The sequence below is a fragment of the Colletotrichum phormii genome (assembly GCF_030913505.1).
Source record: "Colletotrichum phormii strain CBS 102054 chromosome Unknown BDP81scaffold_6, whole genome shotgun sequence".
Taxonomy (NCBI): domain Eukaryota; kingdom Fungi; phylum Ascomycota; class Sordariomycetes; order Glomerellales; family Glomerellaceae; genus Colletotrichum; species Colletotrichum phormii.
The window spans coordinates 475,440-489,405 of record NW_026851448.1 but is presented as its reverse complement, the minus strand read 5'-3'; the positions used below and the strand labels follow the sequence as shown (position 1 = coordinate 489,405).

The 13,966-nt window shown below is 52.8% G+C and overlaps 4 protein-coding genes across 4 annotated transcripts; 2 read left to right on the top strand and 2 right to left on the bottom strand.

Moving 5' to 3' along the window:
* Window positions 1-56: 56 nt before the first annotated feature.
* BDP81DRAFT_315194 (uncharacterized protein) lies at window positions 57-565 on the top strand (the record flags this gene model as incomplete). The annotated part of the gene is made up of 4 exons (XM_060584071.1): window positions 57-97; window positions 152-189; window positions 251-324; window positions 413-565. The coding sequence occupies 4 exons, from the start codon at window positions 57-59 to the stop codon at window positions 563-565; spliced, it is 306 nt and encodes a 101-aa protein (XP_060447340.1).
* A 1,641-nt stretch (window positions 566-2,206) lies between these two features.
* BDP81DRAFT_459393 (N-acetylglucosaminyl transferase component) lies at window positions 2,207-5,011 on the top strand (the record flags this gene model as incomplete). Its single annotated transcript, XM_060593535.1, has 7 exons — window positions 2,207-2,326; window positions 2,399-2,532; window positions 2,702-2,810; window positions 2,862-3,975; window positions 4,030-4,491; window positions 4,541-4,629; window positions 4,703-5,011. 7 exons carry the CDS (start codon window positions 2,207-2,209, stop codon window positions 5,009-5,011), a joined length of 2,337 nt encoding a protein of 778 aa, XP_060447339.1.
* Window positions 5,012-10,931: 5,920 nt separating this feature from the next.
* BDP81DRAFT_447692 (ATP synthase subunit C) lies at window positions 10,932-11,683 on the bottom strand (the record flags this gene model as incomplete). Its single annotated transcript, XM_060592212.1, has 3 exons — window positions 10,932-10,937; window positions 11,000-11,331; window positions 11,578-11,683. The coding sequence occupies 3 exons, from the start codon at window positions 11,681-11,683 to the stop codon at window positions 10,932-10,934; spliced, it is 444 nt and encodes a 147-aa protein (XP_060447338.1).
* A 1,248-nt stretch (window positions 11,684-12,931) lies between these two features.
* On the bottom strand, window positions 12,932-13,944 carry BDP81DRAFT_190501 (uncharacterized protein). The gene is made up of 2 exons (XM_060582404.1): window positions 13,621-13,944; window positions 12,932-13,499 (listed from the first exon to the last, which is right to left on the bottom strand). Exons 1-2 carry the CDS (start codon window positions 13,806-13,808, stop codon window positions 13,172-13,174), a joined length of 516 nt encoding a protein of 171 aa, XP_060447337.1. The 5' UTR covers window positions 13,809-13,944; the 3' UTR covers window positions 12,932-13,171.
* Between the last annotated feature and the right edge of the window lie 22 nt (window positions 13,945-13,966).

Sequence of the window (13,966 nt, the reverse complement as noted above, 5' to 3'; positions counted from 1 at the left end):
CCTGCAACCTCACCTCTCAGTCCTCCGTGAGTTCCGTCAGCAGAGAAACATCCATCATGTCTGCATCTTTGGCCCCCGAATGCAATGAAGTCAAGGAGTGAGTGAGTATGAAAAGAGATCAAAGAATTGGCTGCTGACTCTGTTGCAACAGGCGCTACGATACATGCTTCTTGAAATGGTACAGTGAAAGTGAGTTGGTTCCCTACACATGACATGATAGACGAAGACGACATCTAACAACATGATGAAGAGTACCTGAGAGGCACCGGCACAGACAATAATGAGTGCGCCGACTTTTTCAAGAACTACCAAAAGTGTTTGACGGTAGGTTAAGTCTCCACGACGATGATAGTTCTCACAGCCAAGCTTGGGTGAGTGATGAGCAAGAGCACAATGACTGACTAGCAGGTAGGTCGCTCTCAAGGAACGCGGCATAGACAAGCTGCTGGACGAGGCGCGGGAAGACCAAAAAGACAACGATGCGACATACATGGGACGTAAATGTGAGTACTACTGCTGCTGCATGCCTACTTGCTGCAATGTGTTCTTGAAGAGGAGAATCTGACCACTCGTGCAGGAGGCATTTCAATTCCGGACACAATATCTCGCAAGCTAGTTTTCTTTGGCGTTTTCAAGGTTGCATTTGTTGGGCACAATGTGGCAGTGTTTAGAGACGGCAATCTCCCAATATGATCTGTTCTCCTGGCTTTTCCATGACGCGTCCGCGCGCCAGCTATTCCTCTGGTGACTTGAATGTGGACACTACCTTAACGCCTAAGCTTGAATCTCTCCGAGAGAAACTCCTGGGATGCAGACAATACGCGATACCTGAGGTACTTCACAGAGCATCCGTAGTAGTATCCGTAACGCGACCAAGACAGAAGAGGAAAAGAAAGGAATTCTGGATGGCTGTGCAAGTAAACGGTGTAACGTGGATTCAATGCTGGACATGTGCCAATATTGAGATCACCGCCAAGTCTCCATCGACTTGATGCACGATCAAGGAGGTACCCAAATACACGTTGAACACGACAAGCCTCTTGTTCAAACATTGAGTTGAAGACATACAAATCTAGGATGCATGAGAGAGCTTGATTAAAACGTGAAAAGAATTATTCGAGTATCGAGTCCTCCGTAGGTACCTTGACATATCAGCCACGTGATCTTGGTAGATTTGCTTCCACCTCGGCCAGATCGCGCCAGGCCACTATAAAAAAAATAGAGCAAAAAAGCATTGGCCGGGAGTGGGCCAGTCCCAAAAAGCCAAGCTCAAGTTGGGTGGGGGCTCGTTCCAGGTTCCAGACCGCCCACATCCCCGTCAGACCCTCTGACTGCGTCCCGCGGGTCAGCAATGGAACTCCTGCAGACCACTGGACCTCACCCAAAACTGGAGGAATATCCAGATCTCCCGTCTCCTTTAGTGGACGCGAGACCCCCGCTAGCGAGACATTTCGCTAGCGGCAGAGCAACCTGGGAGGCTGGAAGGCGTATGGACGGCACACTGCAGAGAAACCAACAGGGACTAACTCCCCCAAGACGTCAGGACATCAGGTTCCATTCTCTACTACCGAGTACCTTCAAGGTTATGTACGAAGTACTCCGTAGACTTTAGGTACCTCCAGCTGACCCCAAAGTTGCCCAAACCTCTTGTCCCCGCCCCGTCCCGTCCCTCCAAGAATTACATTGCAAATTCCCAGATTTGCCGCATCCCTCCGCACGCGCGAAGCTTGTCCCTGGTTCTCACCAGTCCCGACTTGTCTTGTGCGGCGTGCCCTTACAAGGTCCGCGTCCAGCATCCGTACGGATACTCCGCTCAAACTGCAGAGACTCGACAGTATCCACGCCCACATCCCTCCACGAATCCACGTCCCTTCTTCTTCTCCTCCCCTCCAGAACATCTTTGCGCAAAGCAACACGACACCAACTGCGGTGCTACATCAACAGACTCGAATCGTCGCACCAAGTCACTCCTCGCCCGGCCTTCGTCCTCCTCCAAAGCTCCCCAAGACACGTCGAAGCAAGCTTGCGACCGACCCCACGATCCTTTCCAAGCTTCCACCCCCATCTACCCCCCGCGCTTGTCCCGCAATCACCGCCGCCGAGTCCGCAGTCCGACGCTCAACCTAGGTCCCTTCCGCCACGACACACCGGCACCTCTCCTTGGCGACAAGCCTCGGCATGCACTGTTTACTGGAATAGCGATTCTATGCACCCCCTCTCGGTTCTCAGCCTTGGGATCTTCGTAGCTGGCTACATCACCGCTCGATGGGATCTGGTCACACGTCTCTATGAGCTTGCCATATTCGCCTGGGACTACGGAGTTATTGTATGATGATCCTCCCCTCGGGCTCAGCTACCTTTGCGCCGCCTGGCTTCTAACCCTAATATCCATATCTAGACACGCGCCGCCAAAGGTTTCGCGCTCTTAACCTTCGTCTACCTCGTCATCTTCATCCCCGTGGAACGATTGGCCACCAAGGAGGCGAACCTGGTACGACAAAACCTTTCGATGCCCCCGCTGAGACATGTCTGGTTGCGCAACTGGGAGAGGCATCTGGCTAATGACGGACTCGACACAGCACCCCCGATCCACCGGAGCTGGCGTCTCGGCCAGGGAACAGTTGCGACGGAGAGGCTCCTTCTGAGCGCCGTCTCCCGCGCTGCCCTCGGCTGACATGCCAGAAAATGACGGTTTAATGAGGATATTCTGGCCGACGGACATCCAGCGCTCCGACCTGCCTGGCGTCGTCGTGGGATGGAGGAACTCGAGCCTGGATGTCTTCGTCGTGGCCATTCTTGACGATGTCGATGTCAGCAACCCCCTAGACCAGCAGCTCTTTCACCAATTGACCAATCCGCAGGCCGGCCATGTCGAATTCGCCCTCAAGATCGGCACTCTCTTTCGAAACTCCCCTCACCCCGTCAATAGCATCTACGAACGATGCGGCCACAATGCGATGCACGTTCTCGGCCTGACGAACCCCAGCGAAGCCGTCGTACTCGATCCCTCCCTCTTCATCGCGACCACGCCAGCCGGCGCAAAGTCCCCCCGAATCGCGTGCGCAAAGGCCCTCAGCATACAAATCATACTCTACGACCGACCGCGCCCCAGCAGAATGCAGTACATCTCGCTGAACCCCATCTCGCTCGCGCTTGGAAATAAGGAGGCCCCGGGCCTACCGCCGACAGAACACATGGCTGAAGAAGAGAGGCAGGAGCTGAAGGTGAAGGAGGAAAAGAGAAAATTGGTGGAAAAGCTGAAACAACACACTATTATCAAGCGGTCCCCCTCGCCGAAGGAGAGAGCTCTGCCAAAAATCGTGAACCAAATCAACTGGTCGTGGGAGCTGGAGCAGTTGTTGCAGAAGAATATCTCCAGGATCGGCACCAGACCCAAGCGATCCCTCAGCGTCTCGGAGCGAGTGGTGGAGCATGCGACGTCGATGCGGAATTTTGTCTGGGACCTCTTGATATTCTACCTACTTCCGCTGATACAGTGGGGGTTTGTGTACATGCTCATGGGTCACAGGGCGGTCGCCGAGTTGCTGCTTCAAATCTTAGAATTCCGACTAAAGGACGACTACCTAGCTTTGAAGGACATATCGGCAACGGCGCAACAAGTAGAGATCCGGCTGCAGCAGTTTTGCTACTGGCCCATGCAGTACACCACCTTGCGACAGCGTAAGAATGACTGGGAGAGCGTCACAACCAGTCACCCTGACTACATACGGTTTTACAACAGCCTATGGCTAGTCGCCAACGATGTCATCATTGGTATTGCGTTGGGCTCCTACATCATTGACAACGCGGAGTGGGCCGCCAACGCAATCAGCGAGCTTTTGCGGGTATATACGGTCGAGGCGCTTCAACGGAGTATATCATGGTTAATGGGATGGCCAGCGGGCTTGAAGCTGAATAGCGAGCTGGCCCTCTTTCTAGGAGACCTATTTCTCTGGGTCATTGACTACTGGTCAAGTGAGTTTGCCATTGCCCGGATTTCAAGGAGTGAAGGATGACTGACTCGAGTAGACTGCATCGTGACGCTTCAGCCGGTACTACCTCACATTATCTGGTTCATCGGCTTTTCCAGCTTCGCCGGCGCCAGCATGCCCATTGCCATGTTCTCCGACCTGCTCTCCAGCTTGACCATCCACATTTACTCCTTTTACCTAGCATCCGCCCGGATCTACCATTGGCAGCTCACAATACTCATCTCGCTCTTTCACCTGTTCCGCGGCAAAAAGCACAATGTCCTCCGCAACCGTATCGATTCGTGCGACTACGACCTGGATCAGCTGCTCGTGGGCACCATCCTCTTCACCCTGCTATTCTTCCTCCTCCCGACGGTGGTGGTGTTCTACCTGAACTTTGCCGTCGCACGAATGGTCATCATTTCGCTAAAGGCTGTTTTTGATACACTTCTCTCTTGTCTAAACCACTTTCCCCTTTTTGCACTGATGTTGCGGGTCAAGGACCCGAGGCGACTACCAGGTGAATTACACTCCATATCAACAACGAGAATCTCGCTAACCTAAGACAGGCGGCATCCGTTTTGAACTTCGAGATACCCTTGACTATAGACTTAATAATACTTCCAATGAGCCACCGACCTCCGTCATCTACCTCAAGGTATGTCGTTCCCACACCCCACTTCCTTGCGGTCACGATTCTCTGTACTATTTCGGTTCTGACCGCCCACCAGTCCATCCCCCTCACCTTTCGCGCCATGTTCCATCAGTACTTCCAGATGGGCAACCGCATCCGCAAGCATTACCTCTCGCCCACGGTCGTGCTCTGCCTGGTTACGGGCAAGTTCGTCCCGCCGCTCAACCGCAAGAACCTGTACAGCCTGCAGTACAGCATGCTCCCCGCGCGCCGCGCGAGTTTTCGCCAGATGTGGGATGCCATCACGACGGTGCAGCCTAGTAGGAAGCCCGTGCCGTTTGTGATGAATGGCAAGAGGTATCCCACGGGGATTGGGGGCGGGGGGAGGACGAGGTATCATCACTAGAAATGAAATTCTACGTTTATTCTTTTGCATAATGTCGTGTAGTGGAATTATCGCATTCGTCTCTTGTGATGTGTGTACCGTCGATTGCCGTTCCTATATACCTCTGACCTTAGCCCTCGCATCGTCTAACCTCCATCAATCCCCCAGTAACCCACGAATCCTCCCCAAGTCCAAACATGTGACTCAACCGCAAATCATCGTCATCTTACTCATCCTCTTCATCGCCCGCGTACCCGAGACACTCCGTCCCCACCCCCCAACCCCACGAGACCACAACCTCCCGAAGACCGGGCTTCTCACTCACTTCGAACGGGTGGCCGTTCCACAGGCCAAAGCAAAGTCCGTCGCAGCTTGCGACATGGGCTTGGTCTGGGCCTAGGGTTAGGGGGGTGGAGCCGTAGAGGGTTGTCAAGATTTGGGATGTGGTGAGGAGGGTGGCGTTGGTTAAGGATTGGGATGGGAGTTGATGTTGGATTCGGTTTTGGTGTTGGGTGGGAGTGAGGGGGGTCGATGTGCAGGAGGGTTGCCCCTTTTCATGGTGTTGAGACAGATTTTTTTGCCTTCCAGAATCGGTCCCTTCAATGAGTTTGAGATCTTGACGAGCTGGGTCGGTTGGAATAGAGAGTGCTTGAAGCGGAAGCTGAAGTTGGGTCAAAGATTGGGATCAAGATCCTGATACTTGTCCTCGAGAGAGATCATGGACTCGATTTCAGCGCTTATCCTATGCTTTGACGATGCGGGGGTCAGGGGTAGATGGGAGCAGGACGATTGAAGGGTGACGATTGGGTACCTACGGAGATGGAGGGATCTTGGAGAATGCAGGTGGATATCTCTTTGTTTGTGTATCGTTTGACTACAACGGAGGGAGTTTGGGGTCGTGACGAGAGCCCAAGGGTAGAATTACAGCTGGGAGTTAGTCTTCGTTTACTAAACAGAATAGTCTCATACTGTGTAGCATTCACTCATGAGAACATTTGAATAAGCTTATTGCTTATGGATTGGGATCCTTGGCTGAAATAAGACTCGTGACTTCCATCCATCTCTGGCTGCTTAGGACTCAGGACTGGTATGACACATATCTACAAGGCCAGTAACTACATTGAGTTGTGGCGAGGTTGTAGCCGTGGGCTTCCAAACCCTCTGAACTCTCCCCTCCTCGTACTTAAGGTTCAAGAGAATGATTTCCACCTTGCGAATCCAGTAGAAACTAGACTTAATCTCTGTCCGAGGTTTACTGGGTCGCGAACATGGAAATTCTCGAGTAGAATCTAATTGCATTCATCTCCCCAAACTGCTTGGTTGTGTTCTAGGCTGTGGTTTCGCAAGAAGCCACTTTAACTACTAGAGTTGCGTAGTACCTACATATCTCAGGTAAGTAGGTGGTACGTACTGGGGGTGTCTGGCTATCTGCCTCTGGCGGGGAGGGGGTTTGTCCCGTCCTCGCTGACTATGACATATGATGTTCTCTCCAACCGCCATCGTCGTCAACCTTGTTCCGATGTATACTGGAGATAGTAAAGCGTGTTTGCCGTCTTCTCGGTGCTTTGGCATTATTCGATAGCGTATAAGTCTCCATAGGTTTAAGATGACGGATAAGCGATAAAGGGTAGTTGATGAAGCTTGGTAAGCGTTGGGAATCTGGAGATAGTACGAACTAAGTGGTAAGTCCGACGCAGAGATAGAGGAATAGACACTAGTATCATGTGTGCACGTCCACATCAGAAGCCTTTCACTGTCCCAAAGGGAAGCATCAAGCACATGTCGTTCTTCTGTTCTTCTTATTTAAACGAGCTCGATTTCCCAGAATGCGTTTATATAATAGCGAAAGGGCATGAATCGTTGAGGAAATCAGAGGCGTCTTCTTTTGAAGGAGGCAACTCAAGCCTCAGCAAGTCTTGCAAGGAAAGACTTACCCAGTAGACGAAGGAAGGTCAGATTATGAGTTAGTTTGACTTTCATGTATTGCCTGATATCTAGCTTGGCTAACAGCTATCCCAGAGCTTCCATGTCATCCGGTAGGCGCGGGTCAAGATGGATAGATATCTCCAGGGAGCTGGACCTCATCTCAATCATAATCCAGGTAATGGGCGGCAATTGCTGGATGGAAGGATCAGCCTTCTCTATATGGGGGCTCCTCTTAGGGCGTTGTCTATCATATAGGTCGCTAAGCTCGTTAAGAGGCTTGTGTCATGGACCTGGAGCCAGCCAGCACGATCATGCTTCTGCTCTGAATCTGTACGATGCAAATGCACATCACCAAAGCCCCCAGGTAGCGTTTGCAGCTTATCAAGCTGGCTCTATTGGGTGAAACTGATTGTGCAGACATTCTCCTAGAGGCATTTCCCGTGTACGTTTGCCATTGGGAGTACTGGCTGCGAAACTTTGGTTCCATACAACGTCTAAAGCCCATCTATAGTGGCTGATAGCCTTTTGATTTCCGTCTCGAACATCGCTCTGCTTCTTGGAAACCAACTGACTTTCTCCGGATGTCATGTCCTGTGGGTTTAGTCTATGACAACCAAGGCGAGACTCACGCGGGAAGCTTCATCTCGATAGGACACACCATTAGACGCGCGTGGGGCGCATTGATGCCCTTCGCGCCCTTAGGGAGACAAATGAACAACCTCCCGTCTAGATCTGTCCGCTTCCCTAGGACAGTTCTCTTGGGAGGGATAACATGATGGAGTTTGAATGAGTGCCCAGCCCTACGTCAAGACTCTGCCAACACTGTCGAGAGCACAGAGGTCGTCATAAATCTCTGGTCGGCGCCTACTTGACGCACCCTCACCAAGGTTCGAGCAAGCGGGTAAAAAAGACTCACCTCTCTGCCTGTCAGCTATAATCACAGTATCAAAGAAGAAGAAGAAGAAGACAGCCGAAGAAGCTCTCCACTGACTCCTCAGCTCCAGTCATCTCATACGCATGACCCGACGACTGATAAGCTAAGTCGTTAGCAGGGGCATCCACATCAGCTGAGTGAACTTGCGGGACCTGCTTCCCCATGGGGAGCGGGGGGGCCTTCGATACGATGACCTCGATCGAGTCTTCCGTTTTCTGGTGGGCAACGGGCAACGAGCAACGGACAACGGAACAACACGATGAGATAACGCCGCTGCTGTCGCTGGTCCGTTGGGCCACTGGGCCTTCATAGCGCCTTAGTCGTGTCCTGGTTACCACTTTGCTCGTTTTCCACGCGATTTCGACAAGCTATCGACTTTGCCCTTTCCTGTTGCGCGAACACCCCTAACAACACTATGATATCACACTTCACATTCACGAAAAGGCCCTCTACTGCAATTTACATCTCATACGCGTCTCACTTGACATACCGCTCAGTCATGTCGTCAAAACAAACCACATCGCGTCAAGAAACCTCCCCCAAATTTCTAGAAGCCGAGGAACAGACGTCGTTCCTGTCCCCTCCCCCACGCCCATTCCATTCCATTCCATCCATAAAAGGCAAAGAGTGGGTCAAACCATCAGGTACCAATTGCCTTGTTTTTCTGCACGCTCGCTTGCTGCTGCAGCAGCACTTCGGCTCTGCGAGACGCCGTTGCACTCGCCAGTCTTGCTCCCACGCCCTCGGTTCTCCGAATTGGAGAAAGCCAGCACCAGCCGCCAAAAAAATGAGCTCAGGTCTCAAAAAAATCGAACGAGGTTCGCGTGAGGGGAAACCTGCCATTACCCTACAGCCGGGACCGTCATAAATAGCAAAAAAAAATAAACGTGGTAGGAGAGGGGGAAGGATTACTTAATCTCTCCAACGACATCCCATCTCAAAATCAACGTCGGGTGGTGCGAAGACTGCGAAGCCAAAAAATTAACGCACCATCACGATACACCCGACCACGAATGCCCGCTAACCTCGTAAATTACGGTGGATGAGAGAAAAACGGTGACGAGAACGGGAATGGTCTTGGATGGGATACAAAGATCCATGATGCCATTACCGTTCTGTGGAGCCCTTTGGCAAGTTCGAGTCCAATCCCGCAGCGCCTGACCGTCGCGAAACCTTTACGTTGGGGACCCGCAAAGCTGATCCCCAAAGGGGGCGAGGGAAACGGGGGGGTGATGATCGTGGTTCGGGAAGGGGAAAAGGTGTGGGAACACGCGCACGAAAGAGGTACCCGCGATAAGAGCAGCAAAAGACAAAGTAACGCATTTTCTTTCCTTTTTGTTCTGCTTGATGAAACGGTGGTTATTCGCGCTTGCCTCGTTTCCCAAGTGGGAGGGAGAGAAACTATGCAGGGCCTTTTTGGCCACCCGTGACCTGGGAGATATGATCGAGATCGAGAGGGAAGCACATGCTCAAAGTGAGAGAGCAGTCTGGAGAGCAAAAGAGGAACACAAAAAAGTCAGTTGCGAGGCTCGAGATGATCATGGTTGGTTCAATGGCGTTCACATGCGTTATCTGATTTCACCTGGTCTTTATATCATTTGGCTTTCCTGAAGCTTTTACCTCAAAGCTCAAGCTTGGTCAAGCTTACGACGGCGAAAGTTTTCGTCGCGGTTTGAAGGGGTAGGAGTGGGGGAGAGGAAAGGCTACCAAAACAAACGGCCGTTCGTGTCGTCCAGAAAGGACAGGTGTGTGTGTGTGTGTGTGTGAGAGAGCCGAGGGGGTGTGTGAGTCTTCGTGACGGTGTTCAACTGTACGTACAGGTACGGGTTACAGCGCTGTCGGACGCACGACTCGGAGCCAAGCTTCGACGATAAGGACATACGTCGAGGTCGAGCGGAGCACTCGGAAACCGAGCATTTTTCTTCCGGGCTAGGCCACGGAGTCTGGAGGATTCAAACTATCGTTGGCAGCGTCGATGGTAGTTTGTTTAGGGACAGTGGCCTTGGTTTACGGTTCAGACTGCGCGGGTACCATGCTCGAGTGAGAAGCGACTGCGGTCGGTTTTGGCTCTTCAATTGGCATCTCAAGAGGCGTGTCTTCAGCGGGTAGTGCCTCGTCTTCCCGCGTGGCATCATCATCATCATCGTCTTTTTCTACGGCAGCAGCCTCAGAATGGATCACGGAGGGGAATCAAACGGGCGATATCTGCCCCGCATCAATGGAGCGAAAGTGAAGTCACTGAAGTGAACTTAGTGGTGAACGAGCCAGCAGATTGATAAGTGAAAGGAGAGGCGCAGGGCAGGAAGGAAGGACATGGGATGGTGCGTGATTGCTCATGTGCGAGAAACCCCGTGGGGATGGATGCTGGCTTCCCGCCGCCAGGCACGGGAGACACCCGCAAAAACCTACCGTGGTGCCTAGGTAGCTCGAGTGAAGCTCACCCAATTCTCAGTTCACATTGGCCAATTCACCTCGAAAGATCTCGGGAAGCTTCAAGCTCTGGTAGACTGGTCCCTTCCCCAGAGTGGAGATGAAGTGCCTGGACGAAAGTTCTCGGGCGGTGAGGTTATCATGGTTGCCGGGGCATTGTGACTGGGAGTTACGGAGAATTTGGACCCAATCCCACGATCTCATGCCCAATGCTCAGATTTTCATCAATTGCCTCACAAAAGTCATCAAAGTCGGTGATCATGAGTTTGAGGTTTGTAGTATTTTTACAGAAAAAATTGTATCAGGGCCAGGAGCCACGGGGGTAGGCTGGCTGAAGCAAAAGATGGGGGAGATGCAAAACTTTTTCGCTGGTAAGAGTAGTGCGTTACCTCGTCCCTGCCACAGACCAATTTCCATCTATACAACACAGCAGAGCCGTGCGGTCTATGACCTCTAATCGTCTAAAATGCCCACCATGCTGTCTATCCCGTCTATTAACTCTAGCTTGTCACGCAGTGTGGAGTGGATGATGCTCCATTGCGTGACCATAGGCGAACCTGTCCCAAGAGGAGATGGCGGTCAAGAGAGCATAGCTCCGTCCGAAAGCTGTCTCCTTGCCTCTCCTCAGCTCGCCAGTGCGAAATAAATCGCTTACGTCTGTCGTAGTTGTTAGTTTTGATGAGTCTCAATGAGATGGGGATGAATTGGTGGTGACGTACGAACTTGGCCATGAGGGCAACCATGAGGTCGAAAAGACCGATGGCCTCGACGAAAGCGAAGCCAAGAATGGCGTAGGAGAAGAGCTGGCCACGGAGGGCAGGGTTGCGGGCAACACCGTTGAGGAGGGCGGCGAAGACCAGACCGATACCGATACCAGCACCGGTAAGACCGATGGCGGCGGAACCCATACCCAAGTTCTTGGAGACCTCGACCATGGCCTGGGCGATCTCAGAAGAGTAGGCGCGCTTGGCCTGGACCTGGGTGAAGACCTTGGAGGACTTGATGGTGGTGGCCTGCTGGCGCTTGACAGCCTGGAGGGGGCTGGAGAAGCCTGAAAATTTCGCAAATCGAATGTCAGAACAATCGTGGTTCTCTCATATCTCTATTGTTTTCTCGACGGGGAGATGGGAAGGCGACGATATCGAACACATTGTTGATATCGGATCGGTGCCGCGAGGCCAATTGATGTGATTGCTCATTGGCTTCGATGTCGGCGTCGGTCTTTTTTTCTTGTTCGAGGCCTTTCCCGTTTCCTCCCTTCGTCTCCGTTCGAGTAATATTTTTTTTCAAGACTTACCAGTGATGGTGCGCTTGGGCATGGCAGAGACGCGCACCGCAGGGCGGGCGGCCTTGGTGGCCATCTGAGTGGCGAGTCTGGAGGCGAGGACACGAGTGGAGGCCATTGTGACTGATGTGAGGGGAGATTGTGGGATAGACGGTGATGGACTGGGAGGAAGAGAAGATAGGAAACAAGGACAGATTGGGATGGAGGTAGGTAAAGTGGAAGGAAGAAGGAGGAGAGAGAAAAAGCTCAAAAGCAGGTTCGGAAGGGAAAAGCTCTCGCTCAGGTGACGGGCAAGCTCGGTAGAGAGAGGAGGGCAGGGGCCCGGGCAACGGGACGGCGGAAGTTGATCCAGATGGCTCGCCAGCCAGGCCTCAGGTTCCACGCTGGAGATGATGAGCCTGAGGCTTCATCAGGATGTGTGGGATCGGATCAAACAGGAGACGGCAGAAACTGGTGAGCATCCGTACCGTTTGTGTATTCACTAGACACGCCTATCCGTCCTTCCCTCCTCGGTGGGCCCGGCGCTGGGGACGGATTCGCAATGAATGAGGCGTCCCAATCAGGTTTAGACATGAGCGGTCATTGACATATCGTGGACCTCCATCCACCAAAGAGATCCAACACACGCCCTCGCACCGATCTCGGGCATTGTCGGGAGGCTGGACAGCGTAGGGAATCCCTGGACGGAGGGAGGGAGAGTCTGAGAGATGGTTGATCTTGGGGCCTTTGACCGTGCCTGAGGCGTTGGTACTTGCTGGAAATGCCCCCTTGGCCAGGAACACGAATCATGAGAAGTGGGTTGCTGTATCAAGGCTAAGGAGAATCCGCAAGGTTGAGTCCGTTACGGCCGGCTAATCGATAATCAACATGTAGGTCCAGCGTTTGCTACCTAACTCAGTCTTTGAGACGGCATAAACACGCAATGTCTATGCTCCAAGCACCTTGGCTTGACGGAGACCAAGCTCACTGAAGCTTTCGAGATAAGAAGGTATTGGTGCCGGAAACACACGGGCTGAGCGTGGATGGGATTCCCATGGCGAAGGAAAATTTTCTCTCTCAAAAAAGATTCCCTCAGGCACATAGCGCAAAGAGAGAGAAAAAAAAAAAACCGCCAAATGTCAGCTTTGATATCAGCCCGGTCATGGCTTGCGGTGACCCCCACCCGATACCGTCAAAAGCCCCCACTCTGAGGCGCCCAGGTCCAATCAGCCGCAGCCTTGCACTCGCACGTGGGTGGACCCGACAAAATAGCTCAAGAAAAAAAAGCGTCAACGCCAGAAAGAAAGTGGACACGATGACCGAGTTGGAACTTTGGTCCCAGAGATAAAAAGGGACGCGGTGAGACGGATCGTGGTTTGAAGGAGAGATAGCGAGTTGGTCCAAGGCCTCCCTCCGTTTTGTCGCTTGCGTCGATTTGCATTTCATGTCGTGCCCCCTCCCTTCACTTCCCAACCGCTTTTCGTTTTCCTTTCTCTCACTGTTCTTCCCATCTCCTTATCGAACTTTTCGTTTTTTCGTTCGAGTCGATGCCGCCGCCAACCATCAGCGAAGATGGGATGAAGTCAATCGAAGCACGCACGCATGCCTTGGCCAGCCCGGTTTCCTGTCAGGGACGCTTGCTGCCTGACTGCACACACACCCCTTCCCCTACACCCCCGACTGCAAGTAGACAAGTGTTACGTGAGATCCCGGCAGCACCCAGAAACCTGGCTGGCGTGCTGGCGTCCACTGGCAGCGCTCCGAGGGACGCTGCAGTTTTCTCGTTGCTGGACAGCTTGGCCCTACCGATGACCGACGGACGTGTCGATTCGTCTGCCAATGGGAGGTAGGGTCGCTCCATTGAGCCGACGTCCGAGGTTCCAGTGTCTGAGATGGCCGAGATGGGTGCGACCGCAACGCCGTAACCGTAATGTCGGGATCCACAAAAGGAGTATCTGCGAGATTGATTCAGCGTCAAACGTAAATCTAGCGTTTATCAATCCCAGCTGTCGGTACGCGATACGCAGGTCGCTCGAAATGATGCGTGGGTCCGCCATGTCTCGGAGGTCTAGATACCTTTTACGGTTGAGCTTCACCCGTGAAGCGTCCAGGATGAGCCTGTGAGGTACCGCCCTCCGTCCAACCATTGGGGGTGAGGCCGACGCCGGGAGAAAATTTTCACTCCTAGCCAAGCTGCTGTTGCTAGTGCAAGCGCAAGCTTTGAGTGAGAAGAAACGCCGAAACGCACCGTTGGCGCTCACCATTCCGCTTCGCTGCCATTGTCTCTCGGTGCATGCCTGAGGCTACAGAGCCTCAAAAATGACGCATCATTGTTGTCTCTGTCTCTGTCAGGGTGTGCGTCTCGTGTGTCAATGCCAAAGGTGTCGTCCAGGGCCTGGAAGCCAGTGGTGGTTGAGCTAGA